General features: G+C 47.1%; 2 protein-coding genes across 4 annotated transcripts in view; both read left to right on the forward strand.

The window, feature by feature from the left end:
• Positions 1–254: 254 nt before the first annotated feature.
• LOC144100483 (uncharacterized) lies at positions 255–4505 on the forward strand. Of its 2 annotated transcripts, XM_077633425.1 has the most exons (3): positions 255–443; positions 2754–2914; positions 4316–4505. In XM_077633425.1, exons 1-3 carry the CDS (start codon positions 332–334, stop codon positions 4454–4456), a joined length of 414 nt encoding a protein of 137 aa, XP_077489551.1. In that variant the 5' UTR covers positions 255–331; the 3' UTR covers positions 4457–4505. The 2 variants fall into 2 exon arrangements, 1 of the variants encoding a protein (XP_077489551.1); XR_013307684.1 differs by lacking the exon at positions 2754–2914.
• Positions 4506–8851: 4346 nt separating this feature from the next.
• LOC144101960 (uncharacterized) overlaps positions 8852–19969 on the forward strand; it is a 38774-nt gene continuing 27656 nt past the window's right edge. Inside the window, exons 1-4 of one of the 2 annotated variants that reach the window (XM_077635200.1) lie at positions 8852–9054; positions 12749–12927; positions 16956–17028; positions 19077–19173. In XM_077635200.1, coding sequence (XP_077491326.1) covers positions 19143–19173 — 31 coding nt within the window. In that variant the 5' untranslated portion in view covers positions 8852–9054; positions 12749–12927; positions 16956–17028; positions 19077–19142. Of the gene's footprint in view, positions 9055–12748; positions 12928–16928; positions 17029–19076; positions 19174–19969 lie in introns of those variants that run through there. The other variant, XM_077635201.1, reaches the window with a different exon arrangement.

The following is a 19969-nucleotide window of genomic DNA, read 5'->3' on the forward strand; positions in this document are numbered from 1 at the left end:
AATCTCGCAAATGCCTTAGGGTAAAGGCCTTCAAGTGAGTCTTTCGGCTGAAAGCGTTTAGCGTTCGGTTGAAAGCGTTTAGGTTGAATACACTACGCTAAATCTGGAGATGTTATCTGTTGTGTCCGTCGCGGAAATACTGCCTTACAAAACACTCTTCGGCAGCTAGTAGTACTATGTTTCAGTTTCTTCAACACGGGCAAATTACTGTGCTTACAGACGCACTAATTCATTCCTGCTCACCTGCAGGCCTTGAAGAGGACGAGGATGTCTTTTCTTGGTTGTCATGGAAACAGGCAGCAGTGGCGCCTGGTGAATCTCCACACCCGTCATGGCGACTTCGACGCATGCACGCACAGAGGCCCCATTTTGCTCAGCACGAAGAACATGTCCAAGAGTGCCATCCACGGCAGCCCGCACAGCAACTCGGCAAGTTGACGTTGGTGAGTATGGGGCTCTTCGGACAAATGGGGCTCACATGCGGAAGAGGTTGCGCATTGAATCTCTGATGTCATTACTGTTTAATGAGGAGGTGTCACTATTGGGTGATGAGCAGAAAATGTTTTTTCGTGTCATAGCACCTGTAGAGGAAGAGAGATTTCGTCCGCTCTTGGCATTGGCTCGGACATTCCCAGGGCTCTTTTGTCTGTACAAGTCAGCTAATTCCTCACATTACGCAGTGTGCTGTTGTCTTGACCGCATAAGCGGTTGAAACATGCCCAAGTCTAAAGCGCACCTTCCTAATTTTCACATCGTGTGTTTTAGGTGTAGGTTTTAGGGGTTTTAACATCCCAAAGTGACTCGGGCTATGGGGACGCCATAGTGGAAATTTCGACCACCTGGGGTTCCTTAACCTGCACTGACATCGCACAGTACACAGGCCTCTAGCATTTCGATGGAGGCGAGATTCTAGAGGCCCATGTACTGTGCAACGTTAATGAATGTTCAATAACACTATGTGGTCGAAATTTCCGGAGCCCTCCACTACGGCGTCCCTCATAGCCCGAGTCGCCTTGGGACGTTACACCCCCCTAAACCCTAAGCCTAAAGCACACGATATGAATGAAAGTTAAGATGGTATAAATTTCGTCTGACATAAATTGACCTCGGCGATACCTAGTGTACCAAAATTCATATGAGCAGTACAGCTTAAAATGGTGGGTCACCTGGACTGCTCTTCAAAGGGTAGTAATTATAGGATGGAGCGGTAGGGAAAGCTGTTGACCACATGTGATTCACACGTTTGCTTGAAAAAAAGCGCCAATTTTGTAACAGCCGTAGACCGAGGGAAATGGAAAGAAGCTGTCTTCCTCAACGTGCATCGATAATGAACGAGAGCATGAAGAACTGCATTTCCGGCACTGAAACACTCCGGCTCTTGAGTAGGGTTTTGGTCCTCGCAGGGGCGGAATTTTGTCGCCAGTCAGGAATGTGAAATGATGGTAAAATGTAAGGGCCACCTCTGCCTCTGGATGGCTGTTTGTCGCATACTTATGTTTGGGAGTACAACGACATGCTTGGCCATGGTGGTAGTTAAGGTTGCTCAAGAAAAATGCAGTTTCAGATCTGTCGGGAAGGTGTCGGACTAATATTGCGTTAAACTGTAGCAAAACCATATACGCAGTGCTGGTTCATACAAACTACATAATGTACCACACAATACCTTGCAAGTCTTGACAATACCTTGTCCGTCTTGACACAATACTTTGGCCGTCAAAGAATGAGATACATTCTCTCTCCTTCCCGTGGAAACGATGAAGGGATGAAGGTAGAATTAAAAGAAGGGAAAGGGAAAGAGGCGCCATGGTTGTGTCCTGGTTAATTTGGACCCCCTGCTTTTTAGTAATTGAGGCACATCGCACAGCGCATGCGCATGTTGGTGCAGGTGCTTATGAAGTAACGGTACGCTACTTTTGAATTGTTACCTACCCTCCAGGTAGGCTACGAGAAAATATTGTTCTCGGGCTTCAGAGGTACCTCCTACATGCGATGCGTATACAGGGTGCTTCACATAAGACTGCACACAATTTTTAAAAATAGGCTAATTTGAGTTTTTTCGGCATATCATCAGCAGTGTAATGCATCAGAATATGTGCTAATGTATGAGCTGGTTAAATAATATTGAACTCTTAACTATTACTCTTAAGCTCCGTAATTTTGGAAGGCGTGTAGCCCACCATAAGAAATATCCATACCTGTTTTTAGAATTTCGGAAATGCGGTAACTCTCTCCGCTGTGGCCCAACCAGATTTCGCTCTTTCGAAGAGTTACGTGCACTGGAAAAATTGCTTTGCCTGCAAGCTTCTCGAAAGCACATGTATTGTGGGGCCATACAGCCATAGTTTGTTGGGCGAAAGCGCCGAGTGTAACCACGTTTCCGAAACTAAAAACTGATATGGGCATCACTCGCGGTGGGCCAGACGCCTGTCGAGAATTAATGAACCTAACAGTAATAGGTAAAAGTTAACTGTTCAGCACTATTGTACCAGCCTGTTATTTAGCACATCTTAGCTGTGTTCTGACGTACTGGCACGCTGACAAAGCTATGCCAAAAAAGCGCTCTTCTAACTCAAAAAGCCTGTTTTTTTTTTTCAAATCGTAGGTGAAACACCCTGTATACACTTTTAAGAGACTCTCTATACATGTCATTATATTACACATTATGCACGATGTTTTGCTTGCAGTGGCACCAAGAGCTTTTAGATTTGTGCTAATGGGATGAACCAACTTTTGGCTTTTGTCTTTCTTTTCAGAGCCACCCACGTCAGTGGCGCCGGCACAGAAGGAGCCGCGGTTGGCTGGAATGAAACGCATTAAGTGCATTCGTCACGTGGGTTCGGCTCCGATAGCGACAGCCGGACTCAGGGCACACTTGCAGCCGGGATGGGTGACCACCGCTGACGCATCAGTTGAGGTGACTGGCCCACGTGTTTACTCGTCGTCAGTTGAAATGGACGAGTGGCAAACAAATTATATTATGGCAGTGTTGCAAGGGCCAAGATATAGCAATTATTGAAGCGAAAAACTTCACCACGCTAGGCAAAGCACTCGTCGCGTATGCCGGAGAATGCCCTTGAACAACCTTCAGCCCAACCACTTTAGTCGTGCATGAACACATGTGGTACCGTGATGGTTTCAAACCCTTAGTTGACCCCTGATCTTGACCCATGACCTTTCGTTGACCAATTACCTTTACTAGACCTTTGACATTGGGTGACATTTGGGTTGACCTTTGACTTTAAGAACATCCGATGGGGTGATATGAAGCCACGTGATGACATTCGATCGGGGTGTCCTAAGACCATGTGATGCAACGTCATAGCCGCGTGGTCGTGTGGGTATGTATAGAACGGCTGTCGCGAGCGTGTAGCGTAGCTGCCATGGACGAGCCTTAGACGCTTAGCGAGCGTCCTTGAATTTGCTGGATTCCAGGGCTAGCCATGTTAAGCCACTGCCAGTTTTTTTAAGAGAGAAGTTTTCATATGCTCAGCGTAGTAATTACTAAGTCGCATCTTGTTTTTGTACTCAAAGCAAGCTGTTTTGATTCTTATGGTCATCCTGCATATAGTTCAGTGGACCTTTTTGGACTTCCAAGAGGGTATCATCTCAGCAGTGCATTACGCGTTATGCAGAGCACTGCAAAGCCTGCCCCTGTCAAACGGTAACAAACAAGGCGTTGTTTGGAGTTAAGAACGGTACTGTATAAGGTGCCGCAATCTAGTTTCATTTAGGCCTATTCGACAAGGCCTTAATCACATCGTCGAGAATATTTTCCTCAAGGCATTTGTTTACATGTGACATGCGATGAGGCGCGTCCATTTTATATATCTTTCAGTGGTGTGCCGCACTTAAAACTCTCCAGTATATGCGGTGTCAGTGCGCGTTAAAGGTCCCCAGATGGTCGAAATTATTCCGCAGCCCTCCACTATGGCACGTCTTTCTTCCTTTCTTCTCTCGGTGTCTCCTTTATCCCTTCCTTACGGCGCGGTTCCGGTGTCTATCGACATATGAGGCATACTGCGCCATTTCCTTTCCCCAAAGAGACCACTCCTTAAAAAATACTGCATGCTTTCTTCTTCAGACGCCATTTTGTGGAATTTTGCCAGTGTAATAATCAGGCTTAAGACTGCGCTTCACCATATATTGTTGGTACAGGTGGATATGAAGTAACGATATGCTACATTTGAATTGTAATAGTTTTTGATGGCAGTAGGTACTACACATCAGGTTTTATGGTATCGCATACTGGTTAGAACGACGTAAAGCAATACAGAGTCACATTTAAGGTTTGTCTGCATATCAGGCACTCTTGTAGCCCAGGTTGTCATGGAAACAGCCAGCGGAGGAAGCCAAAGCACCCGGCATGCGCCGGCACCTGGTACTTGCCAGGAAAGCCGTGAACACCGACAGAGCTTGGTGCGACGGGGCGTGGCTCAAGACAGCCGAGTTCGGATAACATGTCTGCGCCGACGCGGCAGCTCCACATTCGCAGCGCCCAAGGAAAGGGAATGGTGAGCACTTGCCTTTCTAGACAACGGTAGTACCGTTGCGCTGAAATAAACACCGAATAATATTCTGTGAAGCTTGCTCCCTGGCACATATTGTTATCAGTGGTAACCAGAAGGGAGATTCCCAATAAGCTGAACAGCCATCCAAATAGGATGTAGATATTAGTCTGATATCTGTGAGCAATTTTGGAGAGACACTGAACACGGCCTTTTCTGACATTGTTGATGTGTGTCCGGCAGGAAGACATGCATTTATTTCCGAGCAATATGGATAGAAATTTTCCCATTACTGGCCTCAAAGAGCGAGAGAAGCTACGTGTGATCACCGTTTGCGAGTGGAAACTGACGTGGCCTTGACTCGGAGATCCGAGCTACCAAAACCTCTCTCGAAGCGCTTAAGGTTACTTGCGAAAGCGGCTGGTCGTGACCACACCGGTATTTCATTTTTTGCTCACCATCTTGGTGATAAAACATCTGTTCTCAGCAAAAAAATTTTGCAGCTTTATGGGGTCGGCACATTTTGGGCGCGGTACAACACCATAGTCACCTTAGCTTTTTGACTCCTATACCTGAAAATTTTTGTGATTATAGTAACTATGCTGCTGTGGATTTGTAGGGCTACTTCACCGGATATTATAATATCTAACACGACTGTGCAGCAGTTCGCTCATTGGGCACAACTTCATCAGCTCGTTCAATCGTCGCCGCGCACCTGAGCGACTGACGGAGTTCTCTTGGTGTTATTAAACGACAAGGCGCTGTAGTTTCTGCACAGGCGTGCTTGGCATTACAAAACAAAAGGGAATGGAAGAGTAAAAGGAGGTTGAGTCTTATTTCCAATTCGGCCGCTAGCGTGTCGCGACACAAAACTTTGGCCGCTGCAAATCAGTAACACTGCCGAATCCGTGTATTAATCTGTATGCAACTAGCAAAGTCGTCTAATGGGCTAGTACTTTTATCATACCGATTTCCAAGAGAAGCGCTACTTGCAACTAGCTTTAATCAGAATTTTTTTCAGTGAACAGGAACGTGTTCAATGACTTTCAACATCAACTTGTACTACACTGGCTAAAAGCAGAAAGAAAGCAAACACTTGCCAATCTAAAATACGAATGATGTCCCACGTTAACACTCCTGCATGTGGTCCTAAAATTCGCGCCAAAACAACGAAATCTTGCTTGCACATAAAGAGCGAATTTTGAAGCATTGCAACAGACTTAACCCATGCATTACTTGTCCTGTCAAGTTCTGTCTTCGTTCGTCTTTTTTTTTCGCTTTAAAAATTCTGTATCAGAATGCAACATTGCAACCATGTATTACACTGTAAAATCTCGAATGAGAAGCTAATTAATTTTTATTTAAATGAAGCGAGGTGTACTTTGCGGCTCGCGCATCCCAAATTCTTGTTTACGTGAAAATGTCCAGCAGAGAAAGAGTCACCGGCTCATCTATGACATGAGCAGTTGGCTTATAAAGGCCTCAGCAATTTAGATGTCGTCGAATGTTATCAAACGGCATAGTGCCTGTGCCATGCCCACAAAATAAATGGCAGTAGTTGCATATTGTCTAGAATTTTGTTAAGTGCGGAACCTCACTACATGCAGGTCGAAACCATAACCACTACTATAAGACTGTCAAAATTTTTTATTTCGTAAAAAACAACGCTCGTAAGCACAAAACCTTGTTAAGGCTGTCCAAATGTACTATTAAGATCCTTTTGCAGAAAATGTTACCGCTCTTGACTAACCAGTCGATAAATAAGCCATTGACTCACACGTCGACCCGCAAGCCACGAGTTTGTCAGAAGTGCCCCAAAAGCTGGATCCAGTCGCAATGTAACTACAGTGCAAGTGTCTCATCTAACTGAAAAATCTATTAATAAAACACTTGCTGACCGACAGTATGTTCTCTTTAACGAAGTTTCCTGCTTTTCTGCGTGGTACTGCTTGTGCGGTAGGTATTTCTTGTGGAGAGGAGTTCTGTAGAACTCTTGGCTTGCGAGTGGTAGTAATTCTTGCAAATCGTGCTAAATAAGATAACTGGGCGAAATTTGTCATTTAGTACAGCACTAAATTTGTCCGCTTGACACGGGTAAGTGTTTCGTGCGTCCAACCACGGTCAAGGCGTTCGTGTGTCCTGGAGTGTGGTGTCCTCTTTGTCGACCGTGCGTTAAAGCAACAGATCTTGCATTCTTATAGGCGAGATTGAATGCTGGCTCTGAGAGCTGAGCTGACTCGCAACAGATTTAACTCTGCAGAAAAGGAATTCAATGCATGGATGGATACGATTTTACCATGACTGTGGAAAAAAAGCTGCCGCCTCCGTCTGGAAGACGTAGCAACGAGCGTTAGCTGTTTGGTTTACTAGAATTGATATGACGTCATAATCACTTGCTTTCACTTCTGTCATTGGCACTCGTATTTTGCTGCCATCTTGTATTATGTCGCCTAACTTGGCCGTCATCTTGGAATAGTTAATGACGACATCAATTACCATTATTGGCTGACATCTTGCATTTATGAGTGACGTCGCCAATCACTCACCAGTTTGATATATCAGTGACCTCACCAATCACCAATTTGATATACTAATGATGTCACGAATCAATCACCAGTTGGGTTGCTATATGGATTTACTATGGGGGCCGCCATTTTGATTTCCTCGGCCATCTTGAAGCTGGTAGCAGAGCCCAAGAAATCAAGCAACGTTATGAGTAAGAGCTAATGTTAAAAAAAAAACTTGCATTAACCACCTGGTAGCATCACTCATAACAGTAAGCAGCTGCCGACTGTAGTTGATGCCGGTGCCTCTGTGCCATTACCGATTTTCTTTATATTTGTAAGCGCTTAGCCATAATTATTGGCATGCCACAGAAGAGTGACCGCTCTATTTTTCAGGAAGAAATTTAATTCCATGCTGGCTAATGGTAGGTGAGAGGCAATAGGCAATGGACTGCCATGTAGACGCAAATTTCTTTCAATGCCTTCTCGCAGTCGGCGCTCTCTGGGCACCGTGCATCGATGCCAACCTCATCCCGGGACCGAAGGCAGTGCCTTGGGCCTGCTGAACATCTTCTTCAGGCAGAGGTAAGTTTTCTCCTCTTATTCAACTGAGTCAGGCACGGCTTACAAACAGGAGTGTGGTTATTCCTGGTGCAAGAAAGAACCGTAACTGTATCCGCCCCTCCTGCGGGTCTCCTGCAAAAATTAGCACCTGCTCAGTCTGTGCCATTCTTTGGGTGCACACAACAAACCCTTGAGCTTGTTTCTTCAGCGGCTGCCACTCAAGCTCTAATAGGCTTTGGGGTGGCAGGTAATAGCTGTAATAGGTATTGCATTCACAGAAAGATTTGCCGGAATTAACACCGAATTCGAGCAAGACCAAAAATTTTAGCGTCCACGTGCGTCGCTAAAAATCGTACCGCATGTGATCGCCGACGCTCCAGAGGCTAGAGTGAGTGTGACGTCATGCATGTACCGCCCACTAAGGCACAGCCAGAACCGAAACTAATAGCAACAATAAAAAATTCACAGTTCGGTTACGACAGTGTAATGCGAGATTCAGCGAGAACTGTTTAGGACCACTGGTGTAGTGGTCACGTGATGCACCCCCGCACTGGCAGGCGGCTGTTCCAAACAGAGCGACACCTGTGCTAGAACGGAGCAAGAAACTCGTAGAGGTCGCCGAGAAGGAAAGCGAGACTTTCCACGTAATGGCCGATTTAAGAAAGGTACTCTTCGGATTTGGGGACTCTGGGTGCTTCACGCAAGGAACCTAGAGTTTGCTTTAGAGCATCGCCACAATGACAATTTTGAGTGGCCGGCCGATGTTCGGATCATCGCTTCTGACTAAAAACAGCTCCGTTGCATGTTAAGGTTCCAGCCCGATTTTGTCTTTGGGCCATCGCCGAAAGCCTTGTTGCTTGGAGAAAATTTAAGGGAGAATTCACGATGATGTTCAAGATTCGCTACACAAGCAAGATAGATAACCGGAAGATACTTCGAGAACGTTTAAAGGCGAATCCGTAACAGTCTATATAAGCGAAAGCAGTCTGCTGTGTTAGTACGGCAAGTCTCAATGGAATACATTCTGCTTGACCAGCGGTCGCGAGAGGTCTGCATTTCTATGACGCCCAAATAACACAAGGATGAGGATGCTCTGAAGTGGTGAGCAAGAAGCACTATGACCAGGCTTCTATGAGTGGAAGTGCGTTCGCTCATGATGAAGAGCTTGGGCGGGATCAGCAGTTAACCACAATTATGTTGCTGACCGGACAGGTACCTCGACGCATACAGAATGCCGCATTGAAGGTTTCTCTGCATATCAGGCACTCTTGCAGCAGCCCAGGCGACGGGCGCGGCTTTTTCGTCGTCATGGATACAGCCGTCGGAGGCACCAAGTACCCCAGGTGTACTCCTGCGCCCGGTAGAGGAGAAAGAGGCGTGAAAACCGACACAGCTTGGTACGTGGCGTGGCTCGAGCCAGCGGAGTTCAAATAACATGTCCGTGCCCATACATGCTGTTACGCTGAAGGAAAAATCGAATGGTGAGCCCTTGCCTCTCTTTAAGAACGTAGCACAGAGCCGACGCGCCCTCCTGCTGAGGAGCTGCATTCCGTAAACCATAAGCCACATATCACACGCATCTGGGGAGCCAGAAAGTGCAAGGGATCCTATTTCTTCGTCAACACGCGGACTAAGTTGCCCGAAGAGTTGCATTTCCGGCTGTAACTCTGTGGGCATAGGTGCCCTTTAGCTTCCGGTGGAAGATTAGTCTCCTGGGATGCGTATACAGTATAGCAAGGGAACAGCAGTTCACAATAGGCAGTGAGGTGCAGGAAGTGGTGAAGGAATAGTCTACTTAGGACACGTAGTGACAGCTGATCCGGATCATGAGAGGGAATAACTAGAAAGATAAGAAAGAATGGGGTGGAGGGCATATGGCAGGTTCTCTCATATTATGAATGGCAGTTTACCGATATCCCTCAAGAAAAAAAGCGTACAACAGCTAGTATCTCACCGGTACTCACCTACGGGGCAGAAACGTGGAAGCTAACGAATAGGGTTCACCTTAAGGACAACGCAGCCAGCTATGGAAAGAAAAATGATAGGTGTAACGTTAAGAGACCGGAGCCGGCAGAGTGGGCGAGGGAACAAACGCAGGTCAATGACATCCTAGTCGAAATTAAGAGGAAGAAATGGTGTTGGGCAGGGCATGTATGGCAATTCGAACAGAAGGCAAGCGTAGCAGGGGGCGGCAGAAATTTAGGTCGGCGGATGAGATTAAGAGGTTCACAGGCGTAGGGTGGACGCAGCTGGCAAAGGACAGGTTTAAATGGAGAGACATGGGAGAGGCCTTTGCCCTGCAGTGGGTGTAGTCGGGCTTCCCTAGGTCTAGATGGCTGCTTTCCCGCGCAGAACGTCGCGACCATATCTTCGTCTTTTGCGTATAGTCCCCGGTGCGCGACGCCAGTTTTCTATACAAGAAGGAAGAGTCTGTACGCTGTAGGCTTCCAATGCAAGCAAAGTTGTTTGTTTCAAGACGCAAAGTGCTAGCGCCTACGACCCCAAGTGAACAAACAATGCCTGCCATGTATTCAAAGTACGATTTACCTAAAGAAACATAAGGCGTATCCCTTACCAACAGATCTGTTTTCTGCCTTGTCAGGCTCAAAAGAATATACGCATTTTGTGCGGCCTTTACTTTATGATTCTCTGCGCTTCGTTAACTCGCTTACCGGCAATCCCGGCCGAGGCCGCGACATGTCTCTGAGGACTACAGGCAAAAAAAAAAAAAACACCCGTCTGCTGGTTTGTCAGTGCGGTCTCAAGAAACGCAGGTGGTACAAATTACTGAGCCTTCTACCCACACATTACCAAGGAGAGTACAAATGAGAACGTTTATGTAAAATATCAGAATTATTCTAGAAAGCGGTATGGGATATCAAGGTGACTCTACCATTTTCAGATTTTTATTTGCATGAGTGCGAAAGATCGTCGATGCGCTCTGTGCAGCTAAATAATGTCAGCAAGGAGGGCATTATGTGCAATTGAGATGAAAACAAACGCGCCGCTTACGTGCCCCACTGTCCAATTTTCTTCGATAACGTTTTTACCTTGGTGGTAAGTGGTAAGATAATCGTTAGAGCCGTCTTAGAATGCTTCAAGCACGGCCCTAGAATCTTTTTGCCGGCACCTAAATATAAAACCGTAATGAAAAGAATTACGAACAAAGGAAGCACATACAAAGCGTTCCGTTCCCATGTATTTTCATTGCCGTTTTACCTGATATGAATCTGAGCGATTAACTAAACATAATTATTTTTTTCGGTTTTTGGGGCCGAAATTATCCTGCACAACTAAAAGACATCAACATGAAAGGTGAATACTCTTTTTATTTTATTTTTTGATCGGCAGTTGTTTTGAAATATCTAACGTCAAAATAATCTTTTTAAAGCTCTTTGAGCTGGCTTTGACATATTGCATATTTAGAAAGTGGCGTTTCTGTGCGTGGTACCGGCACAGCATCGATGCAGCACCAATATACAAATGGCGTCCGTGTGGATTCGCTTATACTACAGCGGAACCCTCGATGCGGTTAAAACCATTTTGAGCCTATTCCCTTCCCCGATTTCCGCACTCTTGCAGACGCGGATGGACTCATTTTATATTTATTTATCGTGAAATCGTGACAAGCACCGGCACCGGTGGCCTGCGCCGAGCTATCCTGTGAGTGCGTCCGGTTCCAGGGCGGCTATTTTTTTTCTATTTTTAAAGCGAAAGCATTACTGGTCTAGCAGGAGTTAGCTGACTCGGCTCCGAGAAATCAGCGTCACAAACACGTGACTCGACGTGATGTGGCACCCCTGCCATAGCAACGCATCACGTGACTTCGCCGCGCCGCATAGCAGTCTCTTCGCCGTCGCTGCCCTGGGGGCTCCACACCCGCGGAGCAGCTTCTGTCGCCAGACCGCGTGATCCAGCCGACCCTCAGCTGGATAAAAAAATTGGCGGTGGTTTAGCTTTGGTTAAACCTGGAGTGACGCGATAGCTACAGCTAGCCGAGTGGAACTTGATCACGTCACCAACTACGTGACGAACCACGTGATCAGCCATGGCGCCGCGCCGCCGGCAGCTGCTCCGCATCACGTGACCAACCACGTGACAGTGCGGCGGCGCAGCCACAGGGTGCCGGTGCCGCCACACTAAAGGCTCGAAATGCTGCCGTAATGTAGCTATCGCTACAAAAAAATTAGCTGCGGTTTAACATTTGCAGACCCTGGTTAGAGAGCAAAAGCTGTCATGTATCGAGACAAGCAGACGCGGCTTGGCGTCTGTAACGTTTAGTGCGTTCCGCACACTTCGTTCCGCCAGCGCGCCCACCACGCCACTCTGGCAGGTGGCAGTTCAATTAGTCGTTGATCGCGAGAGGTTGGTCACCCAATGAACGCCGCGGCCTATCGCTGCTGTGCCGCGTGTGTGTCAGCGTTGACAGCGCTAATGCGTGCAGCCCACATCTCTCTCTCTCTCACCACCGCCACGCACCTGAAACCGCGATTGAGGCATCCACTGAACCAGGGAGCCTGTTATGCGCCCTTCCTTTCCTCAAAAATCATCAGTCTAGAACGCCAACGCCAATGAACACAATGAACGGCGACAGCGGTCGCTTTTTCGCATTAGCTTAGCAAATCCACATCCTAATTTCTTCGCTCTATGGGTGTTATACTGGCAGCCTTAAACATCGAGAGCAGTAGCCACTCTGTTACTGTTGAGTGAAACAGGGTGGTCGTGTTCTGGCTTCAGAGATGAGCTGACAAAAAGTGAATTCGAGCTGTCTCTGTTTCTACGCAGAAACTGCCCAGATATGCGCCACTTCTACTTTATTTTGTTGCCTTCTCTGGCTTCCGAGACCTTCCATTTTCTTCCTGGGAAATCACAACGAACACTAGTGGCACCTTGGCGCCTCGTGTGTGCAGGACATAGCGAAAAAATGTAAATCTATTGACAAAAAATTCGAAACTACTTTGTAGCTTTGTGCGCCAAGCTATAGCTTCACGCATCACGATTGCCGGCGCAATACACGCTGTTTGTTGCTGAAACTTATTCAATTTGATAGCTGCATCAGGTTCGCTTTTCCGAGCGCTTCTTTCACAAATTCTTTCGATGTTCTCGCCTTCAGACTTGCGACGATGCCTCTTTTCGTCTTTTTTTTTCTTTTTCTCTCTACCTTTTCCATTCTAGTATGCAACGAAGGAACCTGACTTTCAGTCACTCTTTGCAGCCCGGAAGGCACCAGCGGGTCAGCGGAGGAGTGTCTTTCTTCGGTGCCGACTGCGTCGTCTGTCTTGTGTACCTGCACCGCATGCGGACTTGGCTTTTTCCAGGCAGTCCTGCAGCCTTTGTCACACTACTAATCTGAGGTGAGGAATGCGAAAGCATGGAACTTTCTAGAACACGGGTTTTTGCCATGACAGCAGTGCGCGTTGTATTTTCTTTTGGTTGGGATTTGTATTTCTTATTTTTATTTTCTAATTTATACTCTATTTCTATTATTTCATTTCCATTTCTATTTCTTTTCATTATTTTTGTTTATTTTTATTTTCATTCTCTTTAATGTTTCTTTTTTATTGTTTTATTTATTTATTTTTATTTCTAGTTAAGACGACGTCATTTGATTGACAGGTGGGGCGGACACTTCCGGTGGACTTATGACGCAACTATTGCTTTCATCTTAAAATTTCGAGCACCTGGGAATCTTTAACGTGTGGGTGACATAGCAAAGCTTATGACACGCTCGCCTGATTATTAGAAGTGTTCTGCATCATAGTCTGCCCACATTTAAACCTTAAGAGACTGCTACTGTGGATTTCTCAGTTCACTACTAACCGAGACGCAACCGCCCACTCTGTAACCCTGAAACCTGTATGTCTCATTGCAATAATAGATCGGATGAAGTCATCGCTCAGCAAATACGCTTGTGTCTCTACCTACGCTTCGAAAGGTCGCATCGCTACACTGCTCGAAGGCTGAAAAAACTTTAAAATTTGTTTTTGGGGAAAGGAAATGGCGCAGTATCTGTCTCACATATCGGTGCTGCAAGGGAAGAGATAAAAGATGGAGTGAAAGAAGAAAGGAATGAAGAGGTGCCGTAGTGGAGGGCTCCGGAATAGTTTCGAGCACCTGGGGATCATTAACGTGCAATGACATCGCACAGCACACGAGCGCCATTGCGTTTCGCCTCCATAAAAATGCAGCCGCCGCGGTCGGGTTCGAACCCGGGAACTCCGGATCAGTAGCCGAGCGCCCTAACCACTGAACCACCGCGGCGGGTCGAACGTCGTAGAGAAATTGATTGAGGTCGTCCCAACGCGGGCATGATGGGTGCACCCCTGACGTCTGTTATGCCGATTCTACTCTGCGAGCCAATACTTGAGGACCTTGCCGTCTTTCACGAGCGGCTTTGACCTCGCGTGCCATCAGCCCGGCGTTCGCACGAGCTTTCTCAGCCCATTGCTGTGCATTGTTAGGAAATGAAAGGCGCAGTCAATAGTTCTCGGGGGGACACCACAACCGTGATTCGAGGGAAGGGGTAAAGGTGGGAGTGCCGTTGTGTAGGGCTGCGTTGGTTTCTTGAGAAGTTTAAATGGCGTAGACATCCTATATTTGTGCATAGCGTATATTGCCGCCCCAACCCTATACTTACTCTCCCAATTTCTTCCCTCTCTCACCTCCCTCTTTCCTTTTATTCCCGCTCGCTGCAGAGCAGCTGCTTTAGGTTTCGATGGCGCGTGGCACGGCTAGCAACATCTTTTCCTTCCGTTGTTATTTTTTTACTTTTTACTTTATTATAAATGCCCACAACAAATGCCGCAATAACTCCGTAGTATATCGCAATAACTCCCCCACCGCGCCGTAAGGGAAGAGATAAAGGAGGGAGTGAAAGAAGGAAGAAAGAAAGCGTTGTAGTGGAGGTCTGCGGAATAACTTCGACCACCCGGGGATCTTCAACGCGCGCTCACATCGCGCATCACAGGGCGCCTCTGGGTTTCGCCTCCATCGAAACCCAGGTCCTCTGAGGCACTGCAGCGGCTCGGACGTTTAAGCGTACGCGACGGCACTTGCTCTGTTTGCGTCTCTTCGCGCTTACGAGCCCACGCTGTCATGTTTACGTACCACATCCTTCGTCAAACGTCACTAAATGAATGACTCTATTGACGCGAGAGTGTTAAGGCTACCGTTAAGCGGAGGACGCGGGAGGACTGGCGGCGTGTGAAGAAAATGCGGATTTCCCGGAAAAGTTGACAATACACGTGAAGCGACGGTTTTGAAAACAGAATAGAAATTCACATAAATTTGGAATATGAGGTCGCAACCTCACTCAAAACCAATTATATGACATGTAAAAAGGTAAACCAACTTAATTGCACCGAAAATAATATACCTATCCCTAGGTACCTAAGTACCCTATATACCTAGGCGCATACGGCAGGTTTGCCAATATCCCCCAAGAAAAAAGTGTACAACAGCTGTATCTTACCGGTACTTACCTACGGCGCAGAAACACGGAGGCTAACGAAAAGGGTCCAACTTAAAGGTGCACTAAAGGGGAATCTGAACTCGTGCATTTACCGCGGGAAATGTAGCTACACGTTCCGGGCATTCTTAGAAACGTCGAATTATTGTCATGTGCGGCCGATTGCCCTAATTAAATCGCATTAAATGTCCCGGCTCCCGCTTTTTTTTGGTGAACTCAACCCGTTAGGTAGGAGCAGTCAACCAACGCGTCAGCGAGTTCCGTGGCGACTTGCCGCTCTGCCATCGGCAGAGTGACACGTAAATCAAAGAGTCCACGTGTATATTTATTTCTGTGGGCCTATTTTGCGGCTATATTGTCTGCGACTGAAACTGTTTATTCACTGAAAACTAAAAACAAAATAAAAGCGAAAGCGAAGCTGTCACTGGACTGACTGAAAGGAACTCCATCCTTTAGTTGACTCCGCCTACCTACCGCGTTGAGTTCAGAAATGCGGTAGCCGGGACGTTTAATCGGATTTAATTAGGGCAATCGGCCGCACAGGACAACAACTCTAGGTTTCTAAGAACACCTGGAACGTGTAGATAGAGTTCCCGCGGTAAAAAGACGAGTTGAGACTCCTCTTTAGTGCCCCTTTAAGAAGAACACATCGAAATGTCGAAAGGGAGATGTTTGGTGTAACGTTAAGGGATTGGAAGCGGGCAGATTTGATGAGGGAACAAACGCATGTTGATGACATCCTAGTCGAAATCAAGAGGACCAAATGGGTTTGGGCAGGGCATGTTGTGCGAAGTCAAGATAACCGCTCCTCCTTAAGGGTAATGGCGTGGATTGATTCCAAGAGAAGGCTAGCGTAGCAGAGGGCAGCAGAAGGTTAGGTGGGCGGACGAGATTAAGAAGTTTGCAGGCAAAGGGTGTGCGCAGTTGGGAAAGCACAGAGTTACCTGGAGAGACGTGGCAGAGGCTTTTGCCCTGCAGAGTGAGTGACCGGGATGTTGATGATGATGGTGATGACCCTTAGCACATCCAAGGACGTCAACTGGACTGAGTTAAAATGAGGCCATGTGTGTCTTGCCGCACGTTATCCGTGTCTGCGTGTATTCAAAGAGGAACCAAAGCCATCAAAGGGAGCCATTAGCGCTATCGCGTCATACACTTAAAGCATAGGCTAAGTGTCCCTGGATATTTCCGGTCAGAAAGACTCTGTGGCTTAGTTCTGTGGCCAAGGACTCGCTTTTCTCCTTTTGTGCTTTCACACGCGCCACTGGCGTTGACCAATGCCTTTGAACTTTCCTGCCCTGCTCCCCATATTAAGCCAAAAGAGAAGTTCAATCAGTGGAGCTCCCGCGAAGTATGCGCAGACGTTTGTCGAGGGTTTGGAAGCGGAGCAAGCGCTGTAGCGTCCGGTTAAGCGCTTGCGTCCACAGGAAACGGCTGGGACCAAATGTGAGGCTCCTGCGGACGCCGACCTTCTGGAGGGCGAGCTCCAAGCCGGTCGTGAAAGACTGCGAAGTCCTCGTGTACCGGCTAGCAGGGCAGAAGGCACTTTCGAAATTCCCCTTTTGAATTTTCCGCCCCCGACGAGCGAGCTATGTGAAAAACACCAGAAATATAAATCGTAAAAAAATCGCAACCTTCCAATCGTGTCATCGTCTCTCGGGGAAGAGAAATGCTGTACGAATGACTGTAGCTAGATCGCGTTGGTTGGGACACCTGCACGTAAGCATGTGCTGCTGCTTCATTTCATCGTGTCTGTGTATTTTTAAGGGCTTCCGGCAAGGTGCCCATTGTTCACGTTTCGAAAAGGAGGGTATCTATTTGCTGTAAGAAGGAATTTCGCTGCAGCTTGAGTGCTGGAAAAATTATATTCCGGTGTCTTTTTTTTTTAGGCAACCTCGAAATGTTCTTGCGCAGCGATGGTTCTCTCTCAAATGTGGTTCCTCGCCACCAGCACAGGACTCATGTGCATCCGGTCTGAAATTTATGGGTGAGTTGACAGTTATATTTTGCGGTTTTATTGGCCAGGCAAATTTGCTTCGTTGTGTGTATCTAGCATGATTTTTCACAAGGTGGGGAACTACCTCATCTCACAAATTCGCTTAAAATCACGTCGGTAATCTCGGTGATGATAACCGTCATGCAGTAAGGTAAAGCGAAAACGAAGAAAAAAAGCCGCACTATAGTCGACAGCATCTCATTTCTTGCAGCGCTGTGTATTGCAGTTCAAAAGAATCGCAGCACAGAACAAGCAGCAGCAGTGTTTCAGCTAGTCGGTTTTGAGATATACGACTGTAAAAGGGCTGAGAAGAAGACAGAGAAACGGACACATGGGCCGCTTACTTCCAACAAATTTATGCATGCGAGGAAGCGGCACTTATGCGCGGGGCATTGATTTGGGCATGATTAATCTGCTCTTGCTGTGAATGGGGTGTGATTACTTTTTTTTAACGAGGACCCCATGGCCTCATTTGTATGTACCATTTTCCCTGCCTTGGTCACTTGAGCGCTTTTGTGATCCTACAGTGAAAAAGATCAAGATCCTAATATTTATTTGTGAGAAGCAAGTCAGTCGCATTCAGGTTCATCCACTGGTCATATGACGCGATTAGTTTTTTGCTAACAAGGCAAACTTAAACGTTAGGAAGTTTCATTTTAACTGAGGAACAGTATGTGTCTGTTGTGAATGTGAGCGTAGCTAGTCTGTATATTTAGGCTCTATCCGACAATCAACTGCTATTCTTTGATCTGCCTTACGTATACTTTCACACTTGTTTGTAACCATGACTTCAAAACGAGGAAAACATCGCTGTATGTTACTGGGCATAGTAATCGCAGCAAGACAAATGTTATGCAGAGAACTTGTGAAGTTAAGAGAAAAAACAACGAGGATGTTGACTGCATTCAAATCTGAGCGAAAGCACGGATTTGTGCTACGTAGCAGACGACGGTAAGCCGGCAGTGCCGCAGGACGGAGTAGCTAGAAGTTGGTGAAGACGACGCTCTCCAGTGCACTGCGCGAGATTGCAATGCAGTTTAACACGAGGCGTGCGATAGCCTCGCTGAGCAGTCTTAAAGAATATCTGTTCGCCCAGCCGCGGGTTCGACTACCGGTCATGGATAGATTCATTTCTCTTTTTTTCTTTTTCATGGTTTGACCTCTAACTCAGCTGAAGGCGAAAACTCGACACCCGGCGATCGAAGCTTCAAAAATCGTACAAACGAGCAAGGAAATCTTTTTATAATGCAGCTGTTCATGACTTCCAGTTATGAGTTGCAGGTATGAGTTTGGCGCCTGGTATGGTTATTTGCGTATGTGCGTGATACTCAAATCGCACGCGCACACACGCACACGCGCATCTACTATCGGCGTAAAATGAAATGCGAACAGCGGAACGCGTGCAGAGCGGTCCAGCTTAGGCAGTCTGCCAGTCGCTAGCAGCGATAGGCGCCCGCATACGGTTATCGACACTTTTTCTTGTTTTCTCTTGAGTTGGTTTTCTCGCTTTGCCACTGGAACGCAACTGGCGCAGCGCAGTTCCTTTGGCAGCAGCGGCTGTCGTCCGCGTATGTAAAGCGAGCGCTGATAGAGCCCTGGCTTGCAGCGCTTCAATTTTTCTGCCACCATCGTGGTGCTAAAGCGCCTGTTCTGCGAAAAAGTAAAGGTTGACCAGGGAGATAGAGCCGCTCGCTTCACTCGCTGCCGCCCGCGAAACCATGCTGTGCAAATTGTGATCGGTGAAAAGCATGAATGTGGCGCTCCAGCGGCAAAGCGAAGAAGCAAAAGTCAAATAAAACAAAAAACTATCGCAAACCGGAAGAGCGCGCCTGTGATTGAAAACGACAGGCAGACGGCCTAAGCTTGACCGTTCGCCACGCGTTCCGCTGTTCACATTTCATTTGACGCCGATAGTACATGCATGCACACACGCGCGCACACGCAGACAAAACATCTCCTTATATGCCTTATACGCCTTACACGCCATCTCACGCAGCAAAGCACGAAGAAACGCTGAAGTGCCGCGTATTCTTTTCCAGCGATGCGTTCCGGACCTCGAGGAGCATTGCCCTCCGGGTGTTCGGGTGTTCGGCGCTCCCCACCACATGGCTGGCGCCGCGCGGAGCTGGCACTGGAGTAAGAGTCTCTTCCTTCGGTGTGCCTGCTCCTTCTGTGAAGCCAGAAATCTTGGGAACCAGTATTGTCGTGTTATCTGGACACAGCAGCTAGTGACATTCCCTGCTTGCACTCGGACCTAACTTCACAGACAGCTTCGACTAAGACTGGAAACAAACGAGACAAAAAAATAAATAAAAATGCGTGTTAGGTGGCAATGACGCTCAGCTGTAGTCGCGCTAGGCCCGTTACTCCACCCTGCTAAAGCGCTTGGAAGGGGTCCCATGAATTTTCATTGGGAGAGCACCCTCTTCGACTCTCCCGATTTCAAAACGAATTTCGGTCGGTTCTTGGCGCCTAATGGCTACTAACGTACATTAACTGAAGTCTGCGGTCATCAAGCGATTGATATTATCTTGAAATTTTCGGTGTAGTTTTTCAGACTTTGAGATTATTTGCCTAGAATATTTGCTCCTTTCGAATACATTGTTGTTGATAATTATGCATTTCTTGTTGACCCCAGCATCCTTGAAGTAAACCGTTCAAGGTTGGATACGTACAGATTTATTGGACATAGTGAATGCCAGTGTGCTGTGTACATTGAGCCACGGCTGAGAGCGAGTCATGGCAGCTGGAGTCAGCGGTTGCCTAAGTTGGATAGCGTTAATGTTAGTCCGTGCCCTTTATGGGGACACAGTAGTTATTCTTTGCCTCAGTGTTTGCTAGACACGAAAGAGAGGACGTTTATTGTTTGCTTTCTTCCTATCAAGACATTCATATACCTTTCTTATCACTCTGACAGTGCACAGATTACTTT

This window comes from Amblyomma americanum, chromosome 8, assembly GCF_052857255.1.
Source record: "Amblyomma americanum isolate KBUSLIRL-KWMA chromosome 8, ASM5285725v1, whole genome shotgun sequence".
NCBI classification, from domain to species: Eukaryota; Metazoa; Arthropoda; class Arachnida; order Ixodida; family Ixodidae; genus Amblyomma; species Amblyomma americanum.

What these genes read in the sequence shown, in the direction of transcription:
- LOC144100483 (XM_077633425.1), top strand. Translation starts at nt 332, where the DNA reads ATGGCGACTTCGACGCATGCACGCACAGAGGCCCCATTTTGCTCAGCA. An exon ending in AACTCGGCAAGTTGACGTTG is followed by an intron (nt 444 to 2,753) that starts GTGAGTATGGGG and finishes CTTTCTTTTCAG; the next exon opens with AGCCACCCACGTCAGTGGCG. An exon ending in CCGCTGACGCATCAGTTGAG is followed by an intron (nt 2,915 to 4,315) that starts GTGACTGGCCCA and finishes GCACTCTTGTAG; the next exon opens with CCCAGGTTGTCATGGAAACA.